The sequence below is a fragment of the Anomalospiza imberbis genome, chromosome 3, assembly GCF_031753505.1.
Source record: "Anomalospiza imberbis isolate Cuckoo-Finch-1a 21T00152 chromosome 3, ASM3175350v1, whole genome shotgun sequence".
NCBI classification, from domain to species: domain Eukaryota; kingdom Metazoa; phylum Chordata; class Aves; order Passeriformes; family Viduidae; genus Anomalospiza; species Anomalospiza imberbis.
The window spans coordinates 83560886-83575584 of NC_089683.1; the positions used below are offsets into that span (position 1 = coordinate 83560886).

Consider the following 14699-nt stretch of genomic DNA (forward strand, 5'->3'; position numbering starts at 1 on the left):
GCCCCACGGCGGATGGCAGCGCCAGGGCGCCCGGAAGAGGCGGTGCGAGGAGGAGGCGGGACACGGAGGAGCGCGGCGGGACTGCGGGGAAGCCCCGCGGAACAGTGGGAAAGCGCCGCGCCGTCGTCCCCGCGGGTCCTGGGGCGCACGCGCGGGCTCTGGTCACAGCCCGGGCTCGGACGGGCCCCATTCCGTCCCGTCCCCTGCGGGCGCCGTCCCTGCTACCGCCGCAGCGATCGCTCCCGCCGGCCGCGGCGGGCGGGCGCCATGGCAGTGCCGTGCCTGGCCTGGTGCCTCCGCCGAGTTGGGGCCAGCGGCGACTGGCTCCTGCTGGAGGCCGGCACGCAGGTGAGCCGCGCCGGGCTCCGGCCCCTCGGGGCGAGCGGGTGGGGGGCACGGCTCTCAGGGTGCAGTTTGGTGGGGTCTCGTGGTTTCTTACTGCTTTTCCCAGGAGGAAAAAAGCACCGCCTCGTCCCGCTTAAGGAGCAGTCTCCGTGCGTGGCCGTTCGGAGGGGCCGCCCGGCCTCCCCGCTGGGCTGCCCGAGCGGGCGCCGTTCAGCCCCGGTAACGCCCAAGGGCGGACCCAGGCGCTGGAGTGGCCTTGGCCAAGCCTTCGCTTCTTTATATCTTTAAATTCTTGTGTCGTATTTAGATAGAGTTGTTCGTGAGACGGTAACGTGAAGACGAAGGGAGTCCGTAGCCTAATTAACAAGGTGATGCTTTTGGCGAGGTTAGCAGTACCTAAGGCATAAGGTATTCAGTTGTAAACGAGTTCACGTTTAAATTGTTTTGGTTATGTTTTGGTGCGGTACAGGAATAGCCGTTTTCTTGGCGATCGTGTTTTTAAATTGAAAAATGAGCCCTGGTACTCTTCCCTAAAACCCAGCAGGCAAAGATGTGTGATGACTTTGGGGCAGTGTAAAAAGATTGCTGTTCTGGTGGTCAAAATCAGGTGGTATGGGTGATGCTGTGGGCAAGGCCTTGTGCTCACACACTGCAAAAGGCACCCATCCAAACATATGCTTTTGTTACTCTCCCATTGTGGATTTGAAGCCCTGAGATGTGCAGATATCCTCGGTGAAGGACTGGAGGTAACAACTTGCAGCCAGGGCACTGATAACTGTGCGATAACTGTGCAGGGAATCCAGTTTGGCATGTTACTGCTCTGATTGTATGCACAGTGGTTGTCATTTGCAGCAGGGAGGCTGATGGCATTCTGGTGCTTTAGGCGTGCCACGCCACAGAGCACAAACTGCTTTTGCTGGAGACGTAAATCATAATTATAGAATATCCTGAGTTGGTAGAGACCCTCAGGGATCATTGAGTCCAACTCCTGACTCTGCACAGGACAGCCCTAAGAATCACACCACATGCCTGAGGATGTTGTCCAAACACTTCTTGAACACTCTTAGGCTTGGTGCTGTGACCACTCTGGTGCCAAAAGACACTGCTCATATGTGGGAATGGGATGTGATTTGCCAGTACTGCTGTGAGCTGCACTGAACTCCAGTAGGTGAGTGGTAACATCTTGGACCCCTGTTTGCTAAATGAACTTGATCAAGGGGTAGTTTTATGACTGGCCCTGCTTGCTTTCGCTCATCTTGTTCTGTGAGGTCCTGCAGATGTCTGTGACTGGGCCCTGATGATGCCACTGCAGGGACAAATGCAAAGCTGATTTTATGTTTGAATCCTCATGAAGAAGGGAGTATTTATCCATTTGAGTCTCTGTACCTCTTACATATGCAATCCGTGCTGACAGAAAACTATATGAAACATTTAAGAGGTAGGCACTAATGTGGTTAAGTTTGTTTTTGCCACCTTAGTTTGCTTCCTTGCTTTTGGTTATGACATGGGGGTCTGAGTTCTTGCTCTAAACTCAAATTGAGAACAGCTCAGGTAAAGAAGTGCACAGATGAATTAAGAGAAGTGTGCAGAGAAGGCAGCAGAGGGAGGGAGAGCAGGGATGTGCTTTAAATGGCAGTCTGAAATTAGATGAGATTTAATAAGATACTGTGCAATAGTACAATTAAATTATGTCCCTTCTTCCAGAAGATACTATTAGAGTCTAATCCAGTTACTTAGATCACTTTTACTACTGATTATGAGCTGCATGTAGCTTAGATTCTGAGCCATAAGATTGATGGTGTGATTTACAAAAGTGCTGTGTATTTAGGGCAATGTTGAGTGTGCACTTTTTTTGTTGGCAGTTTTCTGGGCTATTTTTTTCCTGTATCTTTTCTGTTCACAAATGGTTGAACAGATGCAACTACCAAAAGAAGAGGTTAAGAAGTAGTGAGACCCACACACAACAGTGCTGGTTTGAAGAAATGATGTTTGGTTAGGTAATGAATGAGGTGGGACACAGATGGTTTCTGAGTGGCTTTGAGCAGCTTTGCTGCTAAGGAAGATTTCCATGAAACCAAGATTCTAATGTGCCTCAGAGAAATCAAAATTTCCTCAGTTGGAGAGAAAGATAATACTTCAAACTTTGTAAGCTTCCATTTTCTATATACTCTTAAAATTAAATGAAAAAAAAAATCATATTATGCCAGACTTTTTGGAAATAACCATGTTGATATAGAGTTGATGTTGATATAGAGTTTTGCTATACTTAAATTGAAATGCTATAAACTGAATTTACCGTGTCATTACTGATTGCAGTAACTACACTACTTTATTTTTAGGTGACTATTGGCCGGGGATTAGATACCACGTACCAGCTGGTGTCAAAAACCTGTCCCTTGATGATCTCTCGTAAGCATTGTGTCTTTCAGCAGAACACAGAAGGGCAGTGGACTGTCAAGGATAACAAGGTACAGAGACCAATTGAAGACCTTGTACTCTTGAGATACATTGAATAGAATCCATTATTTTGGATCTAGCAGTGTATGGGCTATGATACAGCATAAGTGGGATAGAAGGTCCATGGGAATGTGTCTTGCCTGTTGTGCACTTCCAGCAGAAAAGTTCTGTCTGCTGCAGTTGGGATGCAAACTGGATTACTTTCTGTATGTAGATCTACCTCTTGGTTTAGCATTTTTCAGACCAGTGTGGCCTGACCAAGGGCACTTTGCAGTCTGTGAACCTGTTTGGTGTTGCTTTCCTTAAAAATATCCTAAATGAATTTTGATACAGGATTTTATCCTTTCAAAAGGATAACATTCTTGTAGTGCTAATGAAAAGATAAAGTGCAACTCCTTATTGTAGTTAACACAATTGCTTTAATTATAATCAACTTCAACAAGAATCTAGCGTTAGAAAAACCATGCTTCATGTTGTGTTCAAATGAATTTCTTCTGAAAGTTCTTCTCAGCTGATTAGAATAAAATGTTGATGTTAGAGTCCTCAACTGGGTCTCACTTTGACTTCTGTTTTTTATATCATGATCTCTCCACTTTCTCATTCAGTCTGAAAACAGTAAAATGAGTAATTTTCTTTAAAACAGCACTGGTAGGACAAAAATGTTCAACATGTCATGCAGATTTGAAGGATGTTTGGGTTGACAGCAGATTAGTTGGAAAAGAATGGAGTGGCTACTATTAAAATTACACTGCTCTTAAACTTGTACTACATGTATAAACTTGAAAACCTAATGTTATTGCATGTTAGGAAACATCTACCCTAGATTATCTATTAAGACTTCCTGTCTCTTTTCACTGTTGACTAGTTGGACAGCTTGTTTCATTGACTCTCATTGAGATATGTCAGTTCCTAGTGTTTCTGCAGTTCATATGAGCACAGACCAGTTTTGCTGTTTTTGAAAACTTTCTTGTGTAGCGAGATCGCGGGTCTCCAGGACGGTTTGGATGGATGAGAGATCTCTGAAGTCAGGTCTTAGAAGATGTGGTTTATTAAAAGGGGGGAAAGGCCCTGCTTGGAGTTGCCAGGCGCAAATCGTGGCAGGCCCAGGGAGAGAGAGGGAGCGAGGGTTCCAGGTGAGGGTCCCAGGGGAAGGTCCAAGAGAGCGTCCGGTCCCTCGGGCACACCTTATCAGGGGGCTTCAAGGTGGGCTGGAGGAGGACTTGGGCCAATGGGGTCACAGATACCTGATACTTCAGGGGAGGGTCACAGGTGTGGGATGAACCATACATTGGGGGGTGAGACAGAGCATTCCATTTGACCCTTGGACCTATCTGCAGGTAAAGGGCATTGTTTAATCAGAAGGGGGGATTGCTTTTAACCTGGCTATACTATTGTTTTCTAGTTATTCAGTAGTCAAGGTTTGCTGTTTCAAATCTAGTTCTCATCTCAATGTCTGTATTTTCCAAATCTTTTGCCAGGCAATCATATTTATAAGGTTTTCCTATTTCATCTTCCCCAACATTCTTGAGCTAATTTTGAAACCTTTTTTGTGCTTTGATCATTATCTCTGGAAGAACATTTTCCTTCTTTGCGGTCTCCTTTTATTTATGAAAAATTTTGTTTTCTTCAAGGAGTATAGCCGATTCTTCTTTTTATTTCCTTTTTTTTTCCTGTAATTTCAGGTAACATTAATTGTCCTGACAATGATCTATTGTGGAGTCTTTTTATTATTTAGTTCTTATTTCTGAAGCTTTTGTGCAGGTTTTTCCCCTCAGAGTTCATTGTTTTCCTTCTGCACAAGCACATATGTCAAAATGTTGCTTTTGATGCTTGTACACAAAATCTGTTAATGCAAGAATAATGTGCAGTAAATAATACAGTGCAGTAACTGTAATAAATGCAACACTGAGCCAATAAACTGGATATTACAAGGTTTATTTGAAGAGGTGGCTTGTTCTGATTGAAGCACTGAAGAGGTTGGCTGTGTTTATTTACAGTTGCCAGAAATAACTTTCAGAGGACGCTGTAACTACATATTAAATTTTGGTGGTTCTGTGTTTATTGGCAGAGTCTAAATGGAGTTTGGCTTAATAAACAGCGCCTGGATCCATCAAAAGTCTATCCTATTGCTGAAGGAGACCGTATCGAGTTGGGAGTGCCTTTGGAAAACAGAGAGACTGCTGAATATGAGTATGAAGTAATTAAAGACGAATGGGAGAAAATTAGACCCTTTTTAGCCCAAAGAAGTGACCTGGGGAAAGCTAAGTGTTCAAGGCCTAAACGTAAATTTAGTTTGGAGGAATGGGAGACATGTGAATCAGAAGACCCCTCAAACTTCAGATGCAAAAGAGACAGAATGTCCTGTGGTAATGAACCTTTAGATAAATCATGGGGACAGGCAGAAGAGGCCAAATGGCTAACAGAGAAGATGGATGTCAAGCTGCTTTCTCCTGGACCCAGTGAGGGGGATAGTGGTCCAGTGCATGGTAGCCCTGTTCACTCCAAGAAAGCTGTGACTGTCCCCCAGAAGGACCAGAAAGGCTCTGGTCTTGTAGAGTCATGGACTGGCTTGAAAAAGCTGAGGAAATCTCTAGAAGATACAATGAAATTAAAGGTCAAAGTGCAGGAGAAGCAGACTGCAGTTCTGAATGTGAAGCAGAAGTGCAGGAAGAGTGATCAGAAAGAGATCCTAGTAATGGAACAGGAGCTGCAGGAGTTGCAGAACCAACTCTGCATGGAACAAGAGCATCAGCAGCAACAGGTGGAAGAGCTGGAGAGGACATTCTGTAAAGAGCAGCAGAAGCTAGAGGTATAATAGTGGCAATAATTTTGGCCTGTGTCTTCACTTTGATGGAATGCCTTGTATAAGGCATTGATCCAAAACAGCTCTTGAACTATACAACAACAAAAATAGTGCTTGTGTGATTTACTCCTGCTAAAGTGTTTGTGGAAGTATTTAACTTAGCATGTAACACAGTGCACATACCAAAAGAAAGTGCAGAGACAGAAGAGATTTGGCTGCATGGGGAGTCCAGAAAAAAGGTGCAAAATAAAGCATTTCAGTTGGTAAAGAAGCATGTTTTTAAATAAAAAAAAGAAAGCCATTGCCTGATCTCTCTAGATTATAGAGAGGGCAAGTTGAAAAGTAATAACTTTAAATGTGAATTTCTCTCAGTATATGGCTGAAATAAAGCCCAGTTTGCCTGGCAAGTGCACTGTCTTTACAGTCAATGAAATACTGCATTGCCTTAATCCCTGGAGGGAAGGAGATTATTTTCCTACTTTCAAAAAACTCTCTCTTGCAATCTGTGAGTACCTTTAAGCAGTAAGTATATGTGATAAAGTTGTTTTTTTGGTAACATTACAAAATCTATTTGAACTTGAGACTGCTCAAAGTCTGGTTTAAAGAAAGTGAGGATTCATCTTGGAGTGAGTCTAATAATTTATTAGTTACTTCCTTAAAGTCTACTGCTAAAAGCAAGATACCAGTATCAGAAGTACAGAAAATTTGGAGTTGTGTCCTTATAAACAATATGATATTTACCTGGAGCTTTAGGTATCTCTGAAGTCTTTGAATGTACTCAAAGACAGAGTTGCAGCTTTTAAGCTTTTGCTGATGTCTTTGCTTCTATGAATATGCTAGTGCCTTTTGAGCTAGAATAATGTGGAGGTATTCCAAATATGGAACTGTAAATGATATATCCATTTTAACTCATCACAGTAAATGATAGCTCTAATTTTTGTTGTACACATGTAACCCTGGAGTGGAACATCTTGCCATTTGTTGAAAATCAGTGTTGTTTCTTTAAGCATATCCTCTAAAGAGAGTGTGCAGAGTAGTAATTTTCTGTCTCTTAATGTTACTCAAGTCTCTTTTTTTCCCCCCACTTCTTACCCCGCCCAGGGAGAAAAGTGTCAACAAGGGGAAGAGAATCTGAAGGAGCAGCTGGCCCAGGTCCTGCAAGAGGCAAGTGATTATGAGTCTAGGTTTGGTCTAACTGTGTAACTTGGATATTTAAATCTTTCCAAGTGTTATGGCCTCTTGGTAGAATACAAGGTCTTTGCCTTAGGTGACTAAAAACCTAACTGAAGTGAAAGAATAACCTGGAAGAGGGAATGCAAAGTGTGATGGCACTGGGAAGGTCATAAATAACTAGCAGTGCATTCCAATTTTAAGTTAAGGATAAACTGCCTTAACACCTCAACTCATATGTGTTGCTCTTCTAGGAGGAGAATAGGAGAAATGAGTGTGCTGAACCTTATAACCAACTGAGCTAATGACTGTGACCACATATCTTTAATAGGATAGCTTATAATGGTACTCTTATAACTTCTGGAATGGTATTATTACAGCATCGTGCTTTGATGGAAGAACTGAATCATAATAAAAAAGATTTTGAGGAGATAATTCGAGCCAAGAATAAAGAACTGGAAGAAACCAAGGTAAGGAATAACTGCATTCTTAGTTTTATTCATAAGTGAAACATCATATACTGCATGAGCAGAGGAGATGGTTTAACATTTGTCTTCGCTCTGCCTGGCCTCCTATATGGCAAAATTTCTGTGTTTTGAGGTGGCAGCTGACAGTTGGGGAGGATTCACCTTGCCCTTTCTATAAATTGGTGTTGAACAGTTGTTATGAGATCTTTCTCAATCATAAAGAAAGCCCAAAGCACCTGAACAGTGCATTGTGTAAGAGAAATGGGCCCATTGCACCCTTTCTTTGAAAAACAAACAAAAATCAAACCAGAAATAACAGGAAAAAAATCCACCAACAAACCAGAAGTGTTTGAAAAGTGGGGTTCTTAATTTTGAGTTAAAGTGCATTCAAGTAAAACTGCATTGTGACAGCAGTTCTATAAGGGAGTGTAGGACTGAAGCAACATGGAATTTGAATAATGAATGAGATAAGCCACAGTTCTTCCTGCCCTTGACACAAAGTGATGAGTGGAAAATAATTAAGGAGATCCTTTCCTGTCTTACTTTTGGAAATTATCACATTATCCACCACTGATAGTGTGCTTTGTTTTTTAATGTCATCTTTGGAAATTTGTTGCTGTTTCAACAATAGCTTCAATTAGAAGAATTTTCCTGTTATTTTTAGAAGATAGAGCAGGTACCTAGCCTAATCAGCCTAATTTAACTCTTAACAAGCAAACAAAAAGATTATTAGGTTGTTAAATGCAAGTAAATGTCTTAAACCTTATTACTTCCTTTTTTTAACATTTGAGGTGTTTAGTCTGTTGAGTGTTCTGCTTTTCATATCAGACACCAAAAAGAAATACTGATTAAAACCAAACTCTTGCCAGGAACAGGTTGAAAAAAATTCTGAAAAGATTGATCAGCTGGTAGTTCCTTTAGGCTGAAGGGAATTTTGGTAATGGCTGCTGTTCTTCCTTCCAAGTTCTCCGTAGTGGGTGGGAATATTCTCAGTACTGCTGATGCTACAAAGAGGAAAGAGATTACAGATCTGAGTATGTGATAGATACCCACTCCACTTGACGTGGAGATTTGCAGTATGGTTTTCCTCCCCTGCACACACACTTCCTGCCAATTGAGAAAAACCTTGTTCTTTGTTGATACACAACCACATGTACTTTTCCACCAGGAGGAGAAGGAAAAGGTGAGAGCCCAAAAAGAAGAGGTGTTGAATCAGATGAATGATATGTTGGAGAATGAGTTGCAGTGCACAATCTGTTCTGAACACTTTATCGAGGTATGTTTAAACCTCTATGGGTTTGCCAGTAAAAAAGAGACTTGAGAAGCTTTCCATAGCTCTAGTTAACACAATATTTAAGCCCTTTACATCACTTGTTTAACAGTCCCAACAGACCCACAGTGAGTTCTTATGGGAAAGAGTTGATCCAGAGATCTGTCTTCCCTGGCTCTTCTTTGCTTGACAGCAAGTTCAGTTTTAATGTCTCTGCATAGACATGAGTGCTTAATCCTAAAATGCACATAAGTTTGGAGCACTTGTGTAGGTTTTTGAACTGGTGCTCTGAATTGCTGCTGATAGCTGCTTGGGGGAGAATTATTTTGTAGTGGACCTTGCTTTAAGCCAACTAGAGTTGGACTGTTTGAGGTTTAGATATATGGAGAGGTTAGTAAAGGAAGGGAGGTACCGTATTCAATCAAGTCCTGGGATGTTTGTATTGGGCAGATAAACTCTTTCTTTGAGAAACTGGTCTGTTTTCATTTGATTCTACAAGTAATAGGCTATGCTTGTCGTGTAGAGTGTTATTTTTACTCATATTTTGCTAGAAGGTCAGTTTCATTACATTACACTTTTACTATGGGAAACCGGATGTGTTAGCCTTGTTATAATGGCTTAAGAGCTAGCTGAAATTTTAATTTTTGGTTTCTCAGTATATTAAGATGCTATTTTGCAGTATCTGAGTTTTTTCCATAATTTTTCCTTTTCAAATTGGGATAACTTGTAATAAAATTATTTTTTTCTGTTTCTGACTTGCTGCAACTTACAGCGACTCCATTAACTGACTTGTAATGCTGGCCTGACCTCTGGCATGGGGGGATTGTGTGTGACTCCTGCGAAGGCCGTAAAGGCTTTGGGCTCTCCAGTCCCTTTCCCTATACAAAATATTCATGTAATATTTCCCTGTATTCAGTATGTTTTTGCTTGACAGTGCCTCTGTGAGCACGCTGTGACCAGTATCCTTCTGCTGAATTCCACAGGCGGTCACTCTGAACTGTGCACACAGCTTCTGCTCCCACTGTATCAATGAGTGGACAAAACGTAAAGTGGAGTGCCCTATCTGCAGGCAGAAGATCAAATCAAAGACACGCTCTCTGGTGCTGGATAACTGCATTAACAGGATGGTAGAAAAACTGGATGTGGAAATAAAAGAGCATCGCCTGAGCCTTATCAGAGAGCGGAAAGGTGAGAGGTGGGTGGATGTGGCATGATGAGTACAATCTCTTATTCCATCTGTTTTGCATAACTTTCTTTGGCACCTATATACCAAGAAGATGCTTAGGGAATGCTGCAGAAACACTAAAAAAATAATAATGAGATCTCTCGACTAACTAGCTTTACTGCACAGTAAAATAAAATTAGTACAAAGTTTGGAAAAAGACTTCAGTATGAACTCCACGGTCTGGCGGGACAACTTAGTTTAACCATGCTAAAGGTTATGCTCTTTCAAAGAGATCACATAATAAAAGCAAAAATACATAAAATGGTCCTTGAAAATTTACCAGGCACTTTTGATTATGCTGTGGAGTACATAATTACAGAATCTCAGCAGACCTGACAAAAAGGTCCAAATTCTTTTCTGTGTGCTAGATTTATGTAGGAAATCTCTGAAAGAGACAGTGGTATATGATGTAAGTATGGCTGAACTGACAGTTGCTCTGATGTGTTTATATTTGGGGAATTAAAGCCACTGTGGCTTACAGGCATAACATCTTGCCTAGTTGTTGCTAAAATACTGTGCACGATGGTGATTGCTTTAATAAAAACCCCAGTATGGGTTATTCCTAGTATGCTTCCTCCTTCTAAATTTCTTTCTAGAGCACTTGACATTGGTATCTAGGTGCTAAAATGTAGATGTCTGTTCCTCCTACTCCTGAAATTTCTATTGCTGTGTTCTCTTAAGTAATTATTTTGTTTTCCCTTCATAGAGATGAGTGCATGATCCTTAATTTTGCAATGTGCCAAATTGTATTTTTACCAAAAGAAAGGTGCTTTTGATACCTTTCAGATGTGCCATGGTTACATAGAGTGACATCACTAAGCAGTGCTAGTTCAAGCCTGAAATGATAACCTATGTAACCCTTTCAGTCTGATTCCCTGAGGAAGTGCTGCATTGCTGAGAGGCTGCCTGGCTCAGCTACAAGAATTGCTTTTACCTCTGTGGAACTGAGGCAGCCCTTGTGTACTGCATGCTGTGGCAGAGTGCCACAGCGCTCCTGAAGTGTCTGGTAAGGTAGCTGATGGACACTGGCTGAACTGGTGCCTTCATGGCAGCCCATTGTGTGCTACACCAATGATCTTCATCCTTGTCCAAACAAAAAGCCAATGAGTTCATAGCATATCTTCAGAAATAACTACCGGTAGGAAATAATTTAAATTTACTGTGACATGCTTCAGCTGGAAGGTGAAATGGTTTCTGTGCCTCTTTTTGTGCAGTGATGGAAAGATTTTGATTGAAATGAAGATAACCATTTGTCTATTTAAAATTAATTCCTAAGAAATACACCTGTTAAAAGAAGAAGGATGTTGGAAGTGGCACTTCAGAAGCTGTCAAGGCTTTCCAAGAAACCTTTCTAGGAGTCTTAGTAGCCCCGGCACTAGAAAGACAGCTTGCAGTCTTAAATAGATGAAGGTTTTGATGAAGTTATAAATGTCCTGAACAATCAGTACTTATTTGAGAGTCCCTTACCACATTTTTTCTTTCCTTTTCTTACCTGGCAAGACACTGAAATAGTTAGCCACTTTCATTGCCAGTTGTGTCCCTGTGAAGGGGTGGAGAATGTCTCCTCCTCATCTGTGTTACCTTAATAGGAAAAGACATATAGAACACTTTAGAACACTTATGAAAACAAGCGAAGAAATAACTGCCATTCCTTTGTTCTTTTATGCTGAAAACTGAAATGAAAAAGGCCTATGTCCTGCAGCTTGAAAGACTTATTGCAAATGGACAGTGAGAAGCTAAAATATAGTTTCAAAGACAAGTAGTAATTTAGCACTTGTGGGTACAGTGGTCACAGCTAACTTTTGTATCTGTGTGTTTTGAATGCAGAGAAACAGAATGTGATGGTGAAACCAGCCACAGACAGTGACAACGGTGTCCCTTCTACCATCTACTCCATCTTGTCAATGAGCAGCTGTGACAGTGAGGACTCTGAGGAGGATTCTTCCTATAGTGAAAGCTACTATGTTATCTGAACATTGTTACTGCAGACTCATTGTCCCTGTGCTGCCTAGAACCAACCTAATGGTGTTTGGTTGACTGCTGCTGGAGGAGTAGACTGGGCACCTGGAAGGACCTGTGAAGAGGCTGGAGCTGTAAACTAGCAGTATTTGGAAGAAGGATCTTGTTTTCCAAATGAATGCACAGAAGCTTGATCTCTAAAACAAAATTGGGTTTGTGAGAGAACCGACTGCCATTATGCTGGCTAATTGACTTACAAACCCTAAACTTTCATGTTAGCTTGTGACCAGCTCAGTGTAATGAAGGAGTTTGTATTGCATCATTGCCCTTTCCTTAGTGAATTACATGTTTACATCAGCATCTCTTATTTCAAGCAGCAGAGGGAATGTCCCAAGCCTTTTGAGAACTTGGCCATCCCCACCAGCAGGCAGGAGATAGGTGTATCAGGAAAAAGTCTCAATGTGGGTTTTCCTCTTGAATTTCATATGGCAACTAGAGTCATCCCAGGCCTTTGGCTTTAAAAGTGATAAAGGGTGGGATATGGACACTGTTGGCTGCAAGTACATTGTAAGCTAGCTGCTGGTCATTGGCTTGCTCCTTTTATGTAGCCCATTTTCCATTAGATAGGGATAGAGGAGATTAAATCTTCCAGAAGTCTTTAGCTAGTGTTCTTTTCATGTAGTGTCTTTGGTTTGTTCCCTCTTCAGGCTTTTGCATAAAGGGTTTTAGAACTGGGAAGCAGCACATTCAGAATTTTTTAGCAATGACTTTAAAAACATATAATCAGCAGCAAGAGAGGAACCTCTGCATCTTCAGGTGTGCTGCTCTCCAAATTACTGAAATGTCCTGTTGGCAGGGTAGGAAACCAGCATCTGTAGACAACCACAAGGTACAGAATGAAGCACTTCATTTTATTGTTTACGAGACATAACTGTTGAGGTGTGGGTTGTACTACCCTTACGGCAAATCACTCGTTCATAAGAGACCGATCAAGTCTTGCCTCATCCTATCATGTATTTGTCTATTGAGTTCCATTTTCTAGTGACTTATGCTTTTTACTTAGCTGTTACATGGAAAGGACTGTGAGAACAGGATGGGAAAGCCCTTCTCATCTGTAATATTTCTTTGGCTCTTTGTATATACCTTTTTGTTTCTATGTTTATTTTGTTTAAGAACAAAAATATAAATCCATTTCTGCATTAGTCTTCTTTGGTGCAGCCACTGAGATGTCTTCTAGTTGTCTTTAGACTTTTTTGAGAAAACAGTCTATCTAAGTTAATGACTTTGCTTCATGTTTTGAATGCTGTATGCAGTGTGACTACTGTAAAGTTAATTGAAAGATGTTTGTATTCAGGAACTGATCAAAGACAGCGAAATCCTTCAAGACTGTGTCTACCCTAATGCTAATTTAATAGCTACAATCATACCTCTTACCTGCTTCCCCCAAGAAAGATCCCATTAAAAAGGTGCATGAATGATGTCCTAAGGAATTAGTGTATTCTGACAAATTTGGTCAGTAGGATTTAAACAGGAGAGGCCTGATCAGTGGGCCAGGCAGCTTGCTTAAAACTTCAGTGTAAGGCTTCTTTTGTGAAGGAGACATTACATCTTCTGTATTCTTCTTTCTCTTTTAGTGTTCACTTTCTGTGTGTGCTCTTGAGAGTTTCTTTTGTGAATAGACGCTTTCTAGAATGAGCAAGAGAAGAGCATTCCTCAAAATGCTTATGAAATAGGCTGATGTGGAACAGGCATTTCTGATGGAAGAGGAGTAGAAGGAAAATACTCTGGTTACGTAGGACTGCAAATTCTTCAACTCTGTACCTCTTCCATACTACTGTGCTTTTTTTCTCATTTCATTTTTCAAAATACATATTTATTTTATTATGTTGGTGTTTATGCATATTGCAGAGAAGGATAATACTTCCCCTGGTAACAGAGTGGTAAACTTTGGTTTGGTTTCTGAGTGTGTCTTCTTTTCACTAGAATGCGAAGAATGTAAGTGGTGTATTCCAAATTATTTTCACTTTTACTGGTAGGTGCACAATGTGTAAACGTCCACAGAGAGAGATGAAGTATTATTACTGTCCACTTATAAAAGCTTTTCACTTACAAAAGCAGACCTGTATATCTGCAGTGTGCTCTCCTTTGCTCTAAGGTCTGGATACTTTCTTCTGCTTGTTGTCTACTTGGTTCTACTTGGATGTGCCCTTGGAGATGTTATTCCCTGAACTGTTACCTGTCTTGGGATGGCATCAAGTGCTTCCAGATGTCAGGTTACAACTGAGCTAGTCACAGATGATGCAGGGCAGGGCAGGTTCAAGACTTGCTGTTTTCCCTTGGAAGATAGCTGTCAGGTAGTGTGATAATCAGACACTTTCAGAGCAATACATTGTCAGCATCAGTGGAAGAGCTGGGAAGGGGTGCTAGTAAAAGGGGACCATCACAGAGGGATGTTTACCTCATACAGATCTGTGGAGTCCAAGACCAATCTGACAATCTTGTGCAAGAAAAATACACCACATGTGTGGTGAGCCTGTCACAGGCAGAGTGGGAGCTTCAGACAAATTTTAATTATTAAAGAAGCCCTCCCATCGAGTCACAAGGTGCAGACAGGGCCCCCTTGCTTTCTAAAATCCTTCTCCAAGAGAAGCCTGGATGCGGCTGGATCCAGTCTTAGCCCCAAACTGTCAGTGGTTCATGTGGAAAGGATTATATAGGTGTAAATGAACCTTTACACAACTTTGTCCTGGAGGATTTAAGGATGGCAAACCAGATATATAAATATGTATGATTTATTATGATAATGATTGGACAAAAAGATCTTAATCAGGATTATTTACTACACAGTATAGGAAGTAGAACAGCTCTTACAGTGCACTATGATGAAATATTGAAGCAGTTGGTTTATAGCAATTGTATTAAAGCTAGGGAAAAAAAACAATTAAGTAGAGATAATGTTATTCACCCATGACTGTGGACTAATTTCTTTTTCTCAGTCATGAG

General features: G+C 41.3%; 1 protein-coding gene and 1 long non-coding RNA gene across 8 annotated transcripts; one reads left to right on the forward strand and one right to left on the reverse strand.

Annotated features, from left to right (window-relative positions):
• The first annotated feature begins 12 nt into the window (after positions 1-12).
• RNF8 (ring finger protein 8) lies at positions 13-11982 on the forward strand. Of its 5 annotated transcripts, none has more exons than XM_068185466.1 (8): positions 13-348; positions 2685-2813; positions 4871-5611; positions 6707-6769; positions 7156-7245; positions 8411-8518; positions 9496-9711; positions 11573-11982. In XM_068185466.1, exons 1-8 carry the CDS (start codon positions 13-15, stop codon positions 11708-11710), a joined length of 1821 nt encoding a protein of 606 aa, XP_068041567.1. In that variant the 3' UTR covers positions 11711-11982. The 5 variants fall into 5 exon arrangements, with proteins under 5 accessions (XP_068041567.1, XP_068041569.1, XP_068041568.1 ...); XM_068185468.1 differs by having other exon boundaries at positions 9496-9707; positions 11565-11982; XM_068185467.1 differs by having other exon boundaries at positions 9496-9700; positions 11565-11982.
• Positions 2653-13244, reverse strand: LOC137471284 (uncharacterized). 3 transcript variants are annotated; one of them, XR_010997504.1, is made up of 3 exons: positions 13131-13244; positions 11230-11318; positions 2653-3408 (listed from the first exon to the last, which is right to left on the reverse strand). It is a non-coding gene; the product is annotated as an uncharacterized lncRNA (long non-coding RNA). The 3 variants fall into 3 exon arrangements; XR_010997502.1 differs by having other exon boundaries at positions 2653-4645; XR_010997503.1 differs by lacking the exon at positions 2653-3408 and adding an exon at positions 7831-8246.
• Positions 13245-14699: the final 1455 nt, after the last annotated feature.

Coding starts and splice junctions, on each gene's coding strand:
- RNF8 (XM_068185466.1), top strand. CDS start 13: ATGGCAGCGCCAGGGCGCCCGGAAGAGGCGGTGCGAGGAGGAGGCGGG. Junction 2,814..4,870: donor GGACTGTCAAGGATAACAAG/GTACAGAGACCA, acceptor GTTTATTGGCAG/AGTCTAAATGGAGTTTGGCT. Junction 7,246..8,410: donor AAGAACTGGAAGAAACCAAG/GTAAGGAATAAC, acceptor CTTTTCCACCAG/GAGGAGAAGGAAAAGGTGAG.